The sequence below is a fragment of the Marmota flaviventris genome, chromosome 12 (genome assembly GCF_047511675.1).
Source record: "Marmota flaviventris isolate mMarFla1 chromosome 12, mMarFla1.hap1, whole genome shotgun sequence".
NCBI classification, from domain to species: Eukaryota; Metazoa; Chordata; class Mammalia; order Rodentia; family Sciuridae; genus Marmota; species Marmota flaviventris.
In genome coordinates, this window is record NC_092509.1 from 102,491,768 (window position 1) to 102,508,697 (window position 16,930).

The window sequence follows — 16,930 nt, forward strand, 5'->3', positions numbered from 1 at the left end:
AAGGGCTGGGGGATGTGGCTCAATGGTTAAGCATCCCTGGGTTCACTCCCTGGTACAAAAGAAAAAAAAAATAAAAGAAAGAAATAAACAAACAAAGAAAGAAAGATCGATCCTGAAAAGGTAGGGCTAACTGGAATTCTCAATATTCCCATCACATTAAAAACTTCCAAAAACATAAACAAATTGATCTCTATATACAGAAAAGACAGATTCAAATCTGAGTATTAAACCATTTAATTCTCAAACCACTCACATGCATAATAGTCTTTTACACAGTGTTAAAATAAAGAGGAAAATGCATTTTCATACAAACAGAATTTCAAGTATACATTAATAGACTTTTCGGATTACTAACCAAGTTGCTAAGATTTCATTCACATTGTTCTTAAAGCTGTTCAACGAGAAAGCTTTTGCTAAACTGCTTTAAATATGTTCATATAAACCCACATCTTAATTCTTCTGGGAATTGCCCTCCCCCACCCTGCTGCCCGCCCCCCTCCCCAACACCACAGGGCTCCTGGGGTTCTAGGAGACATGCTACCCTCCAAGAATAACTGGCTTGTCACCAGGGGAAGGACAGTCTGCAGGAGGAGAGTGCGAGGACACCTGTCAAAGTAAGGGAGAACCAACCTGATACTTGGGGACGATGCAATTCTGGATCATATCACTTGAATTTTAATCAAAAAAACCCCTCGGCCTCCCACAAAACAAACAGAAGTTCCTCACAATTTGGTAGCTGACAAAATCACCTAGTGTTAGGTTTTTTCCTTTTCTTCCCTCCAGTGAAATTTCCAAAATCAGTGTAGGCATTTTGAACAATTTCAACTTGGTGGTTGTTTCTTTCTCCCTTTGGCAGGGAGTAGGTGGGGGCAGCTTAAAAATGGATATTATTTGTGTGTTCACAATAAGACATTTGGTTAATCTGATGGGTCTGGCAAGAGTTCTCCCTCCTCCACTCTCCTCCTGAAGTACTCTGGCTTCAGAGCCAGAACAGCCACTCTCCTTAGGAATTAAAGTGCATTTTTCAGTAAAGGGGACAGGGGAGAGGTGGTGATTCACACTGAAGTGATTATGGTTAAGGGAGGGTGGGGTGAAAGTCCTAACCCTATATATAGGTATTTATAATTAAGGACATGATAAAAACAGATAGTCTTAGGAAATAAGATGCGAAAGGCCAGTCCGGCATCCTGGCTCGCAGGCCTTTCGGAGGCATCTGTATTATTAATGGAGTAGCTGCTGCAGATGAAAGACACAAGTCTCAAATGTTAGGGTTTTTCAAAAGGAAAAAACAGACTGGTAGGTTCTTAGTTAAAAATACTCTATCCCATTCCCTTCCAGGGTAACATTTTAGAAACTGATTGTCTGTTTTAATACGAATCCAAGTTGTGAAAATAATAGCAAGTTGTGAAAAACTGTTACGTTACTTATATATACTACAGTAGCCTTTAGAAACTCAGGAAGAAGCAGGCACAGTTGATTCTTGTTATCAATATCAACTGTAGGGGAGTGAAATCTTCCTATGATCTCTTTATTTGATAGCTACCACCAGAGACTTATTTTCTATTTTACTCTCAATGCTTTATCATTTATTGGTGGGGAGTGGGGAACCAAGTTTCCCAAAGAGAAGTTAAATGCTACATTATAAGCTGTACAAAGTGATGGGTTCAAGGTGAGAAGGGGAAACTCGTCCTGGGTTCTGGCCTCTGAGTCCAGTGTGATCTGCTTTTCACAGTGACCAGTGGGAAGGCACAGTGCCAGGGACAGGTAGATGGGGAGAGCTGTCACCCATCGTATAAGCACCATAGAGAACAGTTGGATTTCTTTCAGACTGTGTCCATCTGAAGGAAACCACATTTCTGCTACACTGACTTTTCTATCTTTGAACCCTCAACCTTCTCTTTGTGTCTCGGGAGGCAGTGCATAAGTGGGTTCCATCCCCAAATTATGAGGAACCAGGAAATCTGAATGTTCTCCCTATTTCTCCCTTTACTCAAGTAGGCTGACAGGCCAAAAATCCAGAGTTCTGATTTTAAGGTTTCTTTAAGGGAAAGGAAGATACTGACGTTCCTGACTGAACTAGTGAATCCATTTTAAGTTCTGCTATTGGATCACAAAATAATGTGACAGGCTAAGAATTGTGCATGTATATCTAGGCAGATGAAAAGCTGGTGGATGAGCTGGAACACACACTTCGTTAGCCTATAATATGGGAACGTTTTCCTTTGCTAGGGCAGGAGGATGGGCAGTGGTGGACTGTGGTCAGGCTAGTATTTGCTTAGTTGTTTCAGAAAGGATTCCCTAGAGGTTTAGGGATCAGCAAGCCAACTCACTAGGGCAGAGGTTGACCTAACTTCACAGTCCATCTGGGAAATTCCTTTTAAGGAATTTGTTTCATTCCTTGTTTAAAACATAGTACGTGTTTATAATTAATCTTTTACTGTTTCCCCATCCTCCCCCACCATTCTCCCCTGCTCAAAATCTTAAAATTCCAGTGCGATATACTTTGCATAAAGTTCAGCAATATTTCACAGTACTCCATAATGTTCTTCAGGGGCTACTCTTTTTGGAGTCCCACAGGCTGTTGCTTTTGTCTTTTCACTAATAGGAAGACTTCAGCAAATCTAAGGTCAGAAGGCCTGTCTGATGACACCATGGCACTGACATGCTGAGCAACAGCAAGGCCTAAATGCACTTCAAACCAACTTCATAGTCAAATGCTAACCCAGTCCTCTGCACTAATCAACTTTTTCCTCAACCTACTTTTTCTTTTTGCACACACCACCTATTTGAAGTTCAAATTATCAATAAGTTATACATAATACATGAATGAAATTTTCTGTGGTGTTGAGAATACTGAGAAGACAAGACTGCTATATTTGAACTTGCTCTTAAACAAACAAATTTCTTTCATGAGTTAGAAGTCACTTGGTGGCTAGTTAATTTGGACAGTGGTTCTCACTTTTTAAGGGTAATGCAACAATTCTCCCCTCCCTATTACCAGGTGTGAGGTTGCCAAAGGCAGTAACAAACCCTGACTGCCATGAAAAACACACCTTTACTACCTGGGGTAAGAAGAATGGAAGATATGGAATCTCATTGGGAATTACTGGGTGATGTCTTTTGTCATACTGGAACAAAGATGCTAAAATAACTCATTTCACATTTCATATAATAATCAGAAACATTTATGCCTTAGTTAATTTCATTTACAAAGAAAGTCAAGGAAAAGTGAGTCACTTAACACAGAAATCCCACTGAGAAGACAAACCAGGAGACAATGTATCAAGATGGCCCCAAGCATGATCCTTCTCTTCCCCATCACCAATGCTACGTCACTGTTTACAAATAGCTCTTTTAATACATTCAAGGACTCTATTTCAGCTACCAGAGTTGAGAAATCTCTACTCAACCTTCCCACCCCCAATAAGCCTGTGATCCCAACGACTCAGGGAAGCTGTGGCTGCGGCAGGAGGATCGAAAGCTCAAAGCCAGCCTCAGCAATTTAGCGAAGCCCTAATCAACTTAGTGAGACTCTGTCTCAAAAACAAAAAACAAACAAACAAAAAGGGCTAGGGATGTATGTAGCTCAGTGGTTGAATACCCCCTGGGTTCAATCCATGATTGCCAAAAAAAAAAAAAAAAGAAAGAAATCTCTATTCACATCACAAATTTGTTTTGCTTACTCAGGCACACTCAGTATTTGGTTTAGAGAAGAAGCTGGATGGATCACAACAATTCCGTCCAGAATTACTCTGAGGAGAAATGGATGTATCATTTATCATCTGACCCTTGGCCCTCTATAATGCCAGGATATCAATCAAGATATTTTATGACAAGAGAACTAGCTTGAGATTATCTAGTTCGGCAGTGATTCCCCACCCTGGCTGCATATCAGAATCTTTTTTTTTTTTTTTTGGCACTGGGTATTGAGCCCAAGGTGCTCCACCACTGAGCTACATCCATAGACCTTTCTATTCGGAGACAGGGTCTTGCTAAGTTGCTGAGGTTGGTCTCAAATTTGCAACCCTCCTGCCTCACCCTTGGGAGCAGCTGGGATTACAGGTGTGCACCCCATGCCTGAAACAGGAAGATTTTAAAGCCCAAGCTGCACAACAGACCAATTAAATGTGAATGTCTAGAAGGGGTCTCATCTAAGATAGAGAACCACTGGCCTAGGTTAACAGGTTTCTTAATAGAAAGCATAAGTTCAGTGTTCATCCAAGCCAGAGGGAGTTAAAAATCTATGGCTTCCTTCTAGACTCATGGATTTAATATGCTTCAATGAAACTACCTAGGTATTTCTCACTTTTTTTCCCCTAATTAATCCCTTTGTCCAGAATAGGCAGCAACATCAACAGTAAAGTACTGATTTAGGTTAAGTCTGCACCTTAAGTATGAATTATAGCAAAACATAAGGAGGCAAGCCTGGGACAAGACTCTGAGCACAATCAATCAAAAAGCCAGAGGGAAAATTTTTCCTAAGCAGGAATTAATTCCTGAGTCTAGCATGTTAGCATGGCTGTTAGGCTGAGAACTAGTCTACAGTTAGACAGAGCTGTGGGGAACAGATTCACATGGTTCGCCATCTCATCTCCTCAGGATTCATGCTGCGTTCCAGCAGGAATTACTCTATCCATTGTAACCCTTCTTTGGAAGTTTACATGTTCTCTACTCCCCACTTGCTTACCAGTACTTATCTATTAGTGCCCTAAAGTGACCCCTAAAACATCTGAAATGGATCATGCTCTCATTTCCACTCCTAATAGAGAATCCCTGTTAGACAACACCACCAATCACACCACAGGAATGAAGAAGTGGAACACACTCGAGGATGACTGCTGAGGCCAGCCCTAACCCGTGGCAGTCGCAAGTGTTCAAGAGATAGGCAGGCTGACTGGACTCAGTGTGTTATGTGCTAATGCCCCAGACAGGAAATCAGTTGAATGCTACACTGGACTTTAATATTAGGTCTGCCTAAAGGCCTTTTATTACTAAAACCAAATCTCCGTTCAGGTGAAGCCATCTTGTCTATTACAACAGTATCAGCAATAAAAACAAGACTTTCTCTTTGGAGTGATTAAAAGCAAAACAGCTCATCTGAAAACCTTTGTCATGCACACATCCATGTAAGATATTGGCAGAGACTCATTATCAGGGAAAGATGGTTAATATGCCAGTCCTGCCAAAATGGACCACAAATGGCAACGAAAAAAGAAAACTGGCACTCAAACAAATATTTCACCTCATTAGAAAGCACTGGGTGCATCCTTAAAAACAAATGGCGCCCACCTCCACAGGCTATCTTGGCAAGCAGAAGCCAGTGGATAGAAGAGTTAAGCCTCAGTGTCCCGACACTTTTCATTTCGGCAACACATAAAACATTAATATCTGCACATAATAAGAATTTCAGACACTGCAGCCTGTGTTCTGGGCCTGGTTATCCTTTGCTTGCTTCAGAAAGCACCACTCTTTCTTCAGCCAAGTGCTCAGAGGTAGAGGAGCTGAAGTGAGTTATGGAAGAGAAAGGGGGTGGACAGTAGCTGAGGGAATCCAGCTCCTGCCTAAGGGCAATCTTGAATGTGCTCAGTCTCTAGTGGGAGGTAGAATATTCTACACTGACTTATCTGCCTTCATTAAATACCTTTTTCTCACATGTGTACATAAACGCGAATACATACAGCTGGCAACTCAGCAATACTGCCATTCACAGCCACAGGAAGCCTACCCACAGCTACTTTCAACTAAATCTCATATCAATCCCCAGTCCTTCTCAGGTAGATGCAAGCCACATTTATTTTTCCAAGGGCTTTAGTTTTGCCAGGGTTCTAGACATATATTTCCTTGTAACACCTACATCTTTTGTTTCTAAAGAACAGCTGCACTAAGTGGGTACATTGTGTTATAGTATCTTTATAAATAGAAAGTGCAAGAAATAATTTTCTTAGCCAAAATACAAAGTTAACAAAAATCTGTCACAGCCTACTATGCCAAGAATTTGATTTTTAGAATCAATAAGACAGCTAACAAAATGCTTCTATGCTACCAAGCTCATGGTGGATGAGTAAATATATTTATAAACATTTATGAAAAGTTATTAAGAAAATAGCTAAACTTCCCACAAAAGTTATTTGTGTGAACTATCTTTAGTATACCATTCTGTGTTCAATGCACATGCATATACATTTGGAATTATATTAGTGCTATTTTTCCTGGGCCAATTTTCCAAAAAGAAAACAGGCTAATTCTTAAAAAATTCAAGTTACATGATTTAAAATTATTTTTGTAAAAATATTAGAAATACCATATAAATTCTAAATATTTATGCTATCTGATAGCCATTCCAGGGGTGGATTTAGCCACACTTTTAGTAACCTCTGTTTTAGCACTTGGCTTCCAGAGGAAACATTTTAAGCTTTGTCCCTGCAAAACATTTCTGTTTCTGAGTGGTTCTTAACCACTAGAGTTCCTATGACTCTATAGAAAACTCGGTAGATCACCTTCAAATATGTCATCAATATCTGCTTCAAGAAGTGGCTAAAAGCACACATCTAAACCTTAAGCAATTTCTACTCACTTGAGTTGTTGTGATTGGCTTGAAATGGTTTAGACTTGTGATGCTGAAAAGAAAGAAAATAATGTCAATCTATAAGATTCCTTTTTTTTCTGATCTTGTTCTTTTTCATTTCAAGACCACAGAGCTTATTTCTCGTGCAACCACCCAGAGAACCTAGAGAGGGCCCAAAAGCTATAACATAAAGATTTTCATTCCTTGGGACTGTTTTCAAAGGCTTTCTTTGTCACAAAGGGCAGATTTTGAGGTAAGTGGATTATGCCAGGGTGGAAATGAGGATCAAAAAGAGTTTTAAGACTGTTATTTTCACATATTAAAACGTTGCTCCAATCTTTTTTTGTGTGTGTGTGGTGCTGGGGATTGAACTCAGGGCCTTGTGCATGAGAGGCAGGCACTCTACCAATGGAGCTATATCCCCAGCCTCTGCCCCAATCTCAACATGATAAAATGTGATTAATCTTTATGCTTTAGAATAACCTTAATCATTTCCTCTCTGGTTATCCACTGCAAATGCCAAATGTCTTTTTCCCTTCCCAGCATTTTGTAGAGCCTGAAATTAAGTCTTTGGCCATGAGCACCTCTTTTATTTCCTGCAAAATTGCAATTCCTGAGGCCTGACTTTAGACAGAGATCTCTTTCTATTCGACAACTGGAGCTGGCCAGTAAGAAGTCTCTACAACTAATTCTCCAGGATCCACTGCCCAGGGAGTAGATAATCTCAAAAAAACTTTTTTTTCTCTTCATGTTTTGTTTTGGGGATGAATGTTCACAGACTAAAATTCACTCTCTGCTCATATTTCTTCTCAAGGCAGGAATAGTCTCATTTTTTCCTAATTATTATTATGAGTCAGCAAGAGTTTAAATAAAGCATGCTAAATCTGATAAATGTAGCCCCAAATCAAAAACTTCAGTGATTTATTTAGAATGACAGAAGCTAGTAGCAACTGCTAATTTGTAAAGATTAATGAAATATAAAACAGGGCAATAGATTTTCCCGAATAAAAGGTAGTCAAGCACAAAATTATGCCAGAGGTGTGGAGGTATAGAAGAGACCAAGACAAACAGGTAAAACTTTTAGTATTGTAACAATACGATCCATCCAGTCACACAATAGAAACTCCTATTAAAAACAAATTAGTAGCCATATTTTTCCATACCATAGGAGTTTCCACCCATTTGTAGATGTAAAATTTGGCTGTCATTTCTAATAAACCAAATTCTCCAACAGTAAGCTTTTTACTCTGGAGTTTATTTGGATCAGCATTAATAGTTGTGGCTTCACAGCAAATACGGGCAAATGCTCACAACTTTGAATACAGCACAAAATGAAAAAAATGGAAATTTTGCTATAAATTAAACTTGGGAGGAGGTGAGCAACTAAGGATATGTGCTGCAGGTGTTTGTCTCATTCTCCCTGTAGATCCTTTACTGACCAACAGTAGACAGAATAAATGGTTTCCATGTTACTAACAATTGATAGAAGAATTAAGAAAAAAACAACCTAATGCTACATGTAAGATATTAAAGGTTCCAAATCCCTGACTTGTATTTCATAAAATGGTAGGGTACTTCCTCTCACTTCAGATCTGAGCTGACCAGACTTCTCTGAAAATAGTAAGATGGTGACTCTTGACAGTTATGGACCTTTAAGAGGACTGGCACTTTCTACCCAGCATCTCAGAAGCCTGTGCTGCCACATTACATCTGAGTGCCTTCATGAAGAATATATAGAGAGTACCTGATATACAGTGAAAAGTGAGAGAAGCCCTGCTGGGTCCAACCTTGCAACTCTCCCTACAAAAGGTATCAAGCATGTGAATGAGATCATCTTGGACCCTCCAGACCAGTCCAACATCTGCTGAATACCACCAAGTGAACTGAGGCATCACCATAGGAAGCAGAAAATTGTCCAGAAAGCCCTTAACTTCTGATTCACAAAATCATGATATTTGAAATGGTGGTTGTTTTAAGTCATTGAGCTTTAGAGTAGTTCATTGTACAGCAAGAGATAACTGGAAAATATTTTTTAATATTTGCCTTGGTACTAATTTACTCACTCACAATTAGACCTAGCAAATGGGTGATTCATCTGAATCAGTGGGCAATATCCCCAGCAAACATTTACCATTCAGATCTGCTCAGAAACCAATGGCATTATCTTTTGAAGAGCTCTTGTAATCATTTACTCTTCAATTACAAATTCACAAAAACAAGTACCATATTGGCTACTGTATAATCCAGCTCATCCTAACTCATAAGCAAATGACACGAGTAGTGAAGATGGTCTGGTCTTTGGAATAAGACTGGTAAATACTGGCTCTGCAATTTACCAGTATGTAACCTTGGGCCTGTTGGGTTCCTCATTTATAAAATGTGGAATAATTTCACCTACTAGAGGTAACACAGACTATTAAGTGTCAGGTTAGGCTGTGTTGCTCAAGATATGCTTGTTTCTTTTCCTCTAAAATGAGGAAATGGGAGTGTTCTAAGTTTTGGATGCATTAAGTAAGGTAAAGCATACAGAACTAAGCACACAAGCATATAAAACAGTTGGCTATTTTTAATACTGTTATCACCTCATAGGATTACTGGACTGACTACAATTATGCCTCTAAAGCACTCAGTACAGATAATTCTGGACTTTTCTTTTTGAATATTATCTCTGTAGTGAAAAGTGCAGGCTTTTTAAAAGCATATATCCCAGACTCCAAAAGCAAGTTTAGGACTCTCAAGTCTGGGAAGTCACATTTAAACTATGTCTAAAGTCAACTTTGTTATACAAATTCCAGGCATGCTGCCTAGTACCAAAGTACTTAATATTTATTTAATGGAACAGCTTCTCCTATATATTATCTATTATGGAAGACGCGTGATTTCAAATAGGAAACAGGGTCCTACAGATACTTTTAACTTCTGGCATTATGGATTAATTCAGATCCTAAGCTTCACAGTATATTAAATTGTGGGAGGCCATATGAGGTGCTGAACACGAGATTCTCCTAACTGGATGGTGCATTCTAGCCTCTTCAACAGGACCTACTGAGTAGACATAAAGATAACAAGCATTTTTTTTTTTTTTTCCATTAAGTGCTCTGACTTTCTAATAGCTTTGTTGTTTAAAGCTTCTGCTTTTTGAGCTAGTGGGTTTCCTTTCATTGGTTAGGATGAGAAGTATTTGTTACATAGGTAACGGGACAGACATAAGATAGGAAACTTATTTACATATGTACCCCCTATAAGATGTAGATTTCAAGTAACGTTTCTTAAGCAATGCTGTGTGTCACAGTTGAAGAAAGACAAGTCTGCATAGACAATAAAACTGGATAATCTGTGCAGACATCTTTCAGGTTGGATATCATGGTCCCTATCAATAATTACTTTCTTTGGAATGTAACAAATTCAGATGTTTCAAAGTACTCATAATATTCAACTCCAGCTTGTCCTGAGCAAGAAAGCCTACTTACTTTATATGTAAAGAGACTGGCCCTTGGAAAAGCACCATTTGAAAACAAGAAGTCTATACAGCATGAGGTCCTGGGTTTGATCCCCAGCACCACTGCAAAACACAAAAAATAAAATAAAATTAACAAGTCTGAAGACAGGAAAAAAAAAAAAAGTAGGAAGCAAAGAAGGAAAAAGACTGCAAATTATCAAAAATCACAATGCTTAGCAAACTCCAATGCTTTCAGTTTCAATTTCTCTCACAAGTCCTACATCCCAGATTAATCAGAATTCCAGGTAAATCAGAAAATTAATACTCTCAAATACTAAGAAGCCATGATTACTATGGTATAAGTGCTCTAAGAGAAGGCAGATCTAATCTAGGCAAACATTCTGGAACTTTATGAGGATTACCTATTATTCAGAGAATATGTCATATTAAAATTTACAAATATCCAATTAGAAGAGGGCAACTTTAAGCATGAGGAGGTACCCTATAAGAGACACTTACCTACCTGAACTTTGCATATGCTGATAGGACTCACAACAAAAAAATCAAACTCATGGGACTATTTCAGCATGGTCTGGAAAACTTTGTCCAAATAAAAACATTTAAATTCAGAAGCTCACATACTGCTTCCAAGAAGCAATTATATTTCCTCTTGCATGGATTTCTGTTTATTAACACCCTAACATTTTCCATTTTATCCCCATCTGATATAGGTAAGCTATCTTAACACTAAGAATGAAGATTCATAAAGCAAAAATGTAATGGTCCAATATAAGCTCAAAAGAATTACAGACAACAACACAGATAGGAATATAAGTCAAACAAGATTGTTTCACTATTTTAAAATATCCAGAAAAAGATAAAAACAAAAAGGGAGAAAAATTTGGCTTTTTACTACTCCACATAGGAATAGAGTAAGTTTACTTGAGGAAATTAAACTGAAGATTTATAAGAAGGAAAAGTTACAGGTTTCTAATCTAGGAAACTGTGCTTTGGATAAGAATCAAAATACCTATTCATTGGCTGGGTGTGGTGGCATGCCAATAATCCCAGTGACTCAGAAGGCTGAGGCAGGAGGATGGCAAGTTTGAGGCCAGCCTCAGCAACTTAGTGAAAGCCTGTTTAAAAACAACTTTTAAAAAGGGGTTGGGGATATAGCTCAGTGGTAGAGCACTTGTTCAGCTTGTACAAGACCCCAAGTTCAGTCCCCAAAACTGCCGAGAGAGAGAGAGAGAGAGAGAGAGAGAGAGAGAGAGAGAGAGACAGAGAGGGAGAGAGGGGGTGAAAGGAGGGAGACAGAGAGAGAGAGAAAGAAAGAAATGGATGCTTAACATGACGGTATGAATATAAAACTTTGATCAAACTATTATAACAAATTTGGGGAGCAAATCTTCTAAATCTAATTCAGGAGATTGCAAATTTTTCTGTCAAAATTCTAGACAGTAAATATTTTCAAGCTTTGCTGTTCATGTACTCAACTTCATCATTACAGTAGAAAGAAACTGTAAACAATACCTAGGTGAACAGGTGTGGCCCTGTAATCATCTAACATGATTTTCTTTATACAGTAGGTGGCCTTAAGATTTGAGTCCAGGGCTATGGTTTGCTGAACCCTGACCATAAGCCCTAGGGATACTTTGCTAAGGGGTACGTTCTTAAAATTAGGAATCTACCTGAAAATTGCTTATTGTCCCTTTTCTAAATCTTAGCTAACAAATTAGTTCAATGGTTTATTAATTATTTTTTGCAGTATTGGGAATTGAACTCAGAGACATTCTACCATTAAGCTACCCCTAGACTTTCATTTTTTTATTTTGAGACAGGGTCTCACTAAACTGCCAAAGTTGGCCTTGAACTTGTGATCCTCCTGCCTCAGCTTTTCAAGTTGTTAGGATTATAAGCATGTACTATTGTACCCAGCTTATTTCAACATTTTAAACAATTTCTCATATGGCATAAGTAAAGAACTGCACTTTTAAAGAGTAAGTTCAATAAAGACTCATCTGTCATTCTTTGAACAAATAAGGAGAAGAACAATTGAGAAGAGAAAAAAATCATGCCTGCTGTATCTGAAAAACGAACATCTAGGATTCTGACTCCTTTCTGATGCCTTTTCCACTGTGATTAAGACTCAATTGCATTTACTTTTCTTTCTCCATTTCTTTCATTTCTTGGAATTTGATCTTCTAGTCAAACAAAATGTAGTTTTCACCCATTAAAAGAAACATAATTAGTGTCATGTAACAGCTAAAACTTTGTAAAAGTCATTTCACAATCACAAATCACTCAGCTATTAGAAATGAAGCTCCAAATTTCACACTCCACCAGATAACTTCCAACCAAAGTCAGTCGTCAACTATGAAATGAGGAAACAACCTAGGTCTACTTTCATACCACCTTTGTAAAGTCCTGCTTCACTGATAGAGGGAACCTGAAACACGAGAAAGTGCCAAAACACAGGAAAATGTTAACTGCTATCTCTCTTCTTTTCCAATCTTGATCCTTTTCAAACTATTTTTTTTATACATTCACCCTTAGAATTAACTCTTTAGCGTAATAAATGGTGTGGGGTAGACTGCAAGTTACATAAAGTAAAATTCAACGCAGTTCAGAGGTAAATATGGTTTTGAGTAAAGAGAGAGAACAAGTCATTAGAAAGAGCCTTTCTGCCTAAGTACAGTGTCACCATCATGCCAATGCTACATTTTATACAGATATCAGAGTTCAGAGAGAATGAAAGGTACATCCTAAAATGAAAATAGGTTAATATGTTGCCATATGTCTTCTTCTGCAGAGAATACTGGATAGCTCCTTTGCTATTAAGTGCCACTCAATAAATGAAAACAGTCCCAGTGTTTGCAATCTCATGGCACTGGTACTTAATGATGAATTAGCTCTCACTGCTAATGCTGTTCTCTTCACAAGGTGACACGTGCAAGTTAAAGTTTGGTAACGAGTTTTCAGCATTAGCTAACGTCCATTTAGTATGTCCTTAAGAGGTATTGTCCATGCACCCACCAATACAAGTATTCATTAATGTACATAGAACTTAAACTCCTATGACCCTAAGAGTGATGTTAGCTAAGAAATAGGACAGAAATCACAGTGAACCTGGATAAGAATCTTGGATAGATAATTAGAATAATCTCTCTTCTAACTAAGCTAGGGAAATTGCTTTTAGAAGCTTCAATTTGTTTACAAGCTAGCCTGGCTTGAATTTTCAGGAATTTCATGGCTCTCGCAAAGCCTAAGGGGAGAGAACGAGCCAACCTGATTGTGCTAATGTGGTCCTAGATAACCAGGAAGTGCTCCATTCACAGTATCAACACAGTAAAAACCTGTAAGAGGAGAATGAAAAGGGAGGGGAACCCCGTAAAAGCACAGCATCTGCATACCACTTAGACCCTACTTAGGCAGGATGTTTGTTTCTAACCCTGGATGGAGCACTGCCAGATGCTGCAGTTTCTTGTTACAGAAATTACTGCACTTCACCTTTACAATTTGGTAATAGTGTAAAAACTCTATTTTCTCATATATATTCTAAGAAATTAACAAAGCAATACAGAACTTTTCCACATACTATTTCTCAGAAGTAGGAGGGAACTTGAAAACTTTTTTGGTAGGCTTAAAAGCTCCATCTTCTGTCTTTCCCATCCCTGCCTATGCAGTAATGGCAAATTTTGTCACTGAAAGCCTCTTGACTGCTGAGACTTTTTCCTAAGGATGTGAGTCTAATCTCAACTCCATGTTTTCGATGCCACAGAGCACAGCCAATTCCTAATATTGCTCTATGGGACAGTTTTCACCCTAGCATGCTGTTGCCCAACAAGGGAGGAGAAGGACCCATTGGGTAACCTGAATGCCGACATAACCTCAATGCTGCCCTTCAGGGTAGGCTCTTATCAAATGGCAGCAACATCACATTCCTCTAAAAGATGAATTTCTACACTTTTCCAGAAGAGAAAACCTTCCTCTAGTGAAAGAATGCAGCTGTATGCATATGTACAATTCTCAGATTGCTTAAAGCTACGCTTTGCATTCTAATTTATCACCAAAAAAAAAAAAAAAATCTTTTCTATCCACCTTTCCATGTACCACAAAATATCCTCAGGAAAGGAGCACGTGACTAACATTCTCACAAATGGCTCACCAGTGCAGGAATGACCAGCCTTCTCCCAAATCTCTTTCACAATCATCTATGTCTCTGCACAAAACAATTTGTTAAACCATTACATATTTAAATTTTTTTAAAAAATCAAGAGAAGTGATTTTTCTCTTGTTATTTGCACTGTGAGTTTTAAGCATTTCTTTGCCTGCATCCCTTAATGTTCCAATATTTTCTCTTTTCTCTCTCCATGTAAATCAGGGCATCAAAAGCTCTACATGTTTGGTAAGTTCTTTATCTCAGTGCTGGATTAAGAATCTCAGAAAAACCCAGAATTACTAAAAAGTTCCCTTGAAGTTTTAAAAATCTTAGGAATGATTAAGTAACCAAACCTGATCAAAACTGATCCCTTGATCATTTATTGCAACATGATTGTGCATGATGTTTTCTGGTAAGTGCCCTGTGGTACGTTATTAAAAATCAAAGTTCTTGGAGTCAGCAGCAATTTGCTGATGGTTGGTTTATGAATTTCTAGGTTTGCAGACTCGAGACATAGATTTAAATGAGGTTCTTCATTGGACTGAAAATATAAACTACTACATATGTAGAAGTAAATGAAATTGTGGTTGCAGTAAGAATAATAGTGCTAAATCTCTTCAACCACAATATTGCAGGAAAAATGTGTCTAAAACTTCATATAAAAGTTATCAAACGTGACGACCTGTGGATTTAAAAATACAACCCAGGCTCAATTCACTGGAAAGTGACATTTCTGATGTACAATATTGCTGTTATGTGAAACTAGGAGCCAAAGAGACTGGATGAAACTTTGGTAGTCAGCCTAACAGGTTAATTCATCTGAACTAGAGCCATTTCCTTAACACCAAAGGATTCATGAGCACTACGCTGTACAAATACCAGTCAGGAAGCTGCAGTTTGGCTCTGTGCTGTTCAACATTTGTAAAACATGGAAACACTTCCTTCCCTGCTCCTCTCTTCCTCAATACATCACTCAAGCCCCCAAGTGCAGCTATACCTATTGCAAACACTTTGCTACTCATTTTACTTCCAGGTGCCTAAAGTGCTTCAGGTGAGGCTGCCCACTAGAATACTGCTCCAAGATGGTTGACGACATGAGTCGATCAGGCAAAGTATCAGATGCCTAGTCAGGGCAAAGATAAAGTCTAACCTTGCAGAACAGTAAGAACCACCAGTATTCACTCTTTTTTTCTTGATGTGAAAATGCACATTCTGGCAGGGAAGGAAGAGGAGAGATTCTTCCTCCTCACCATCATGACTACCTCCTTCTCTCTCGTGGCTGGCTGCTTCAGATGGCCAAGACTCCTGTTGCATTTTTTAGATCCTGGCAATTACAGCCACCAAGATGTTATGGACCAAAGTACAGTGTTCAAACACAACTGGTAGATAAATGACCATTTATCATAGTTTTGCTAAAAAAAATGTTTTTCTTATAAAGTTAACAAACCAAGGCTGTTGATCCCTGAATTAGAAAGTTGATTTGCTTGATTTTTTCCAAAGTGTGAGGAGGGAAGGAGGAGGGGAAGAGCCTTTAGTGCTTCTGTGTATATTGTTGATCCTCTAGTTTGGCAACATCTTGGGAGCATCTTCTGGTTTAATGAGGTGACATTTTGTGAATCTAAGTACCAGTCCATGGCCCTGATGCAGGCTGTTTACGGCCCAAAGGGGAAGAGGGTCTGCCCCCTCCCCCTCAATGTCTCAATCTGGCCCAGTGGTGGACACAGAGCCTTGGGCAGTTTCCCCAGGAGCAACTGTCTCTTCCCGGGAAGGTGACTCTTCTTCAGCTTGTCCTCGAGATGTGACAGTTGTTTCAGGAGAGATGCTGTGAGGCCCCTCCAGGGGTATACAGCCAGGGTGGTTTTTACGAAAGTGCTGATTCAAGATGGCCTGGAAGGGAAAACTTTTGCCACAGACATGACAATGAAAGGGCTTGTTGCCTGTGTGCTTGCGTATATGATACTCCAGCTGATCTTTCCGGGTATACTTCTTGCCACACATGCGGCAGACAAATGGTGTGATCCCCATATGTAGGCGCATATGGCGGTCTAGGCTCCCCTTTTGGTTGAAAGATTTTGCGCAGTAGATGCAGGTGAGACGGGGATTGTATCGGAACCACCGTTCAGATACTTCCTGTTCTCGGAGATACTCCACATAGCCACTTACTCCCATCATTGCTGATTCTTCTACCTGTTCCAGGAGAGGAAAATAAGCAAGAATAAACTAAGCATACATGTTAAAAGCAATCAAAATATTCTCTCTATATTTATATATGTATGTGTGTGTGTATATATTTTTTTAATGGCACTGGGGATTGAACCCAGGGTTTCATGTGTGCTAGGCAAGTGCTCTACCCTTGAGCTTCTTCCCTGGCTCTTTTCTTACATTTTACTTTTTGAGATAGGGTTTTGGTAAGTTATACAGGCTGTCCTCAGACTTGCCATCCTCCTGCCTTAATCTCCTAAGTAGCTGAGATTATAAACCTGCACCACCATACCCAGTTTTTGACTAACTGAAATATAAATTCAAACACCACATATGACAACAGCCAATGGATACTGTGTCAGACAGTACAGAAGAGATAATGGCAAACATAATATAAATTATATTTATGACATCATTATTACCATACTTCAACCAGCAGCAGCTAACTTTATAAAAATGTATATAATTTATAGGTGATGATATGCCTTTCTACCCCGAAATATTCTGATACCATATCAATAGATTATCTTCATTCTAAAAACTCCTCAAACTGGGCATGGTG

The 16,930-nt window shown here is 38.8% G+C and overlaps 1 protein-coding gene across 9 annotated transcripts in view; it reads right to left on the minus strand.

Moving 5' to 3' along the window:
- Zbtb37 (zinc finger and BTB domain containing 37) overlaps positions 1-16,930 on the minus strand; it is a 38,663-nt gene that overhangs the window by 12,196 nt on the left and 9,537 nt on the right. For 3 of the 9 annotated variants that reach the window (XM_071600297.1, XM_071600295.1, XM_071600296.1), the window contains exon 4: positions 219-16,353. In XM_071600297.1, coding sequence (XP_071456398.1) covers positions 15,865-16,353 — 489 coding nt within the window. In that variant the 3' untranslated portion in view covers positions 219-15,864. Of the gene's footprint in view, positions 1-218; positions 16,354-16,930 lie in introns of those variants that run through there. The other 6 variants (XR_011704012.1, XR_011704011.1, XR_011704007.1 and 3 more) reach the window with 6 other exon arrangements.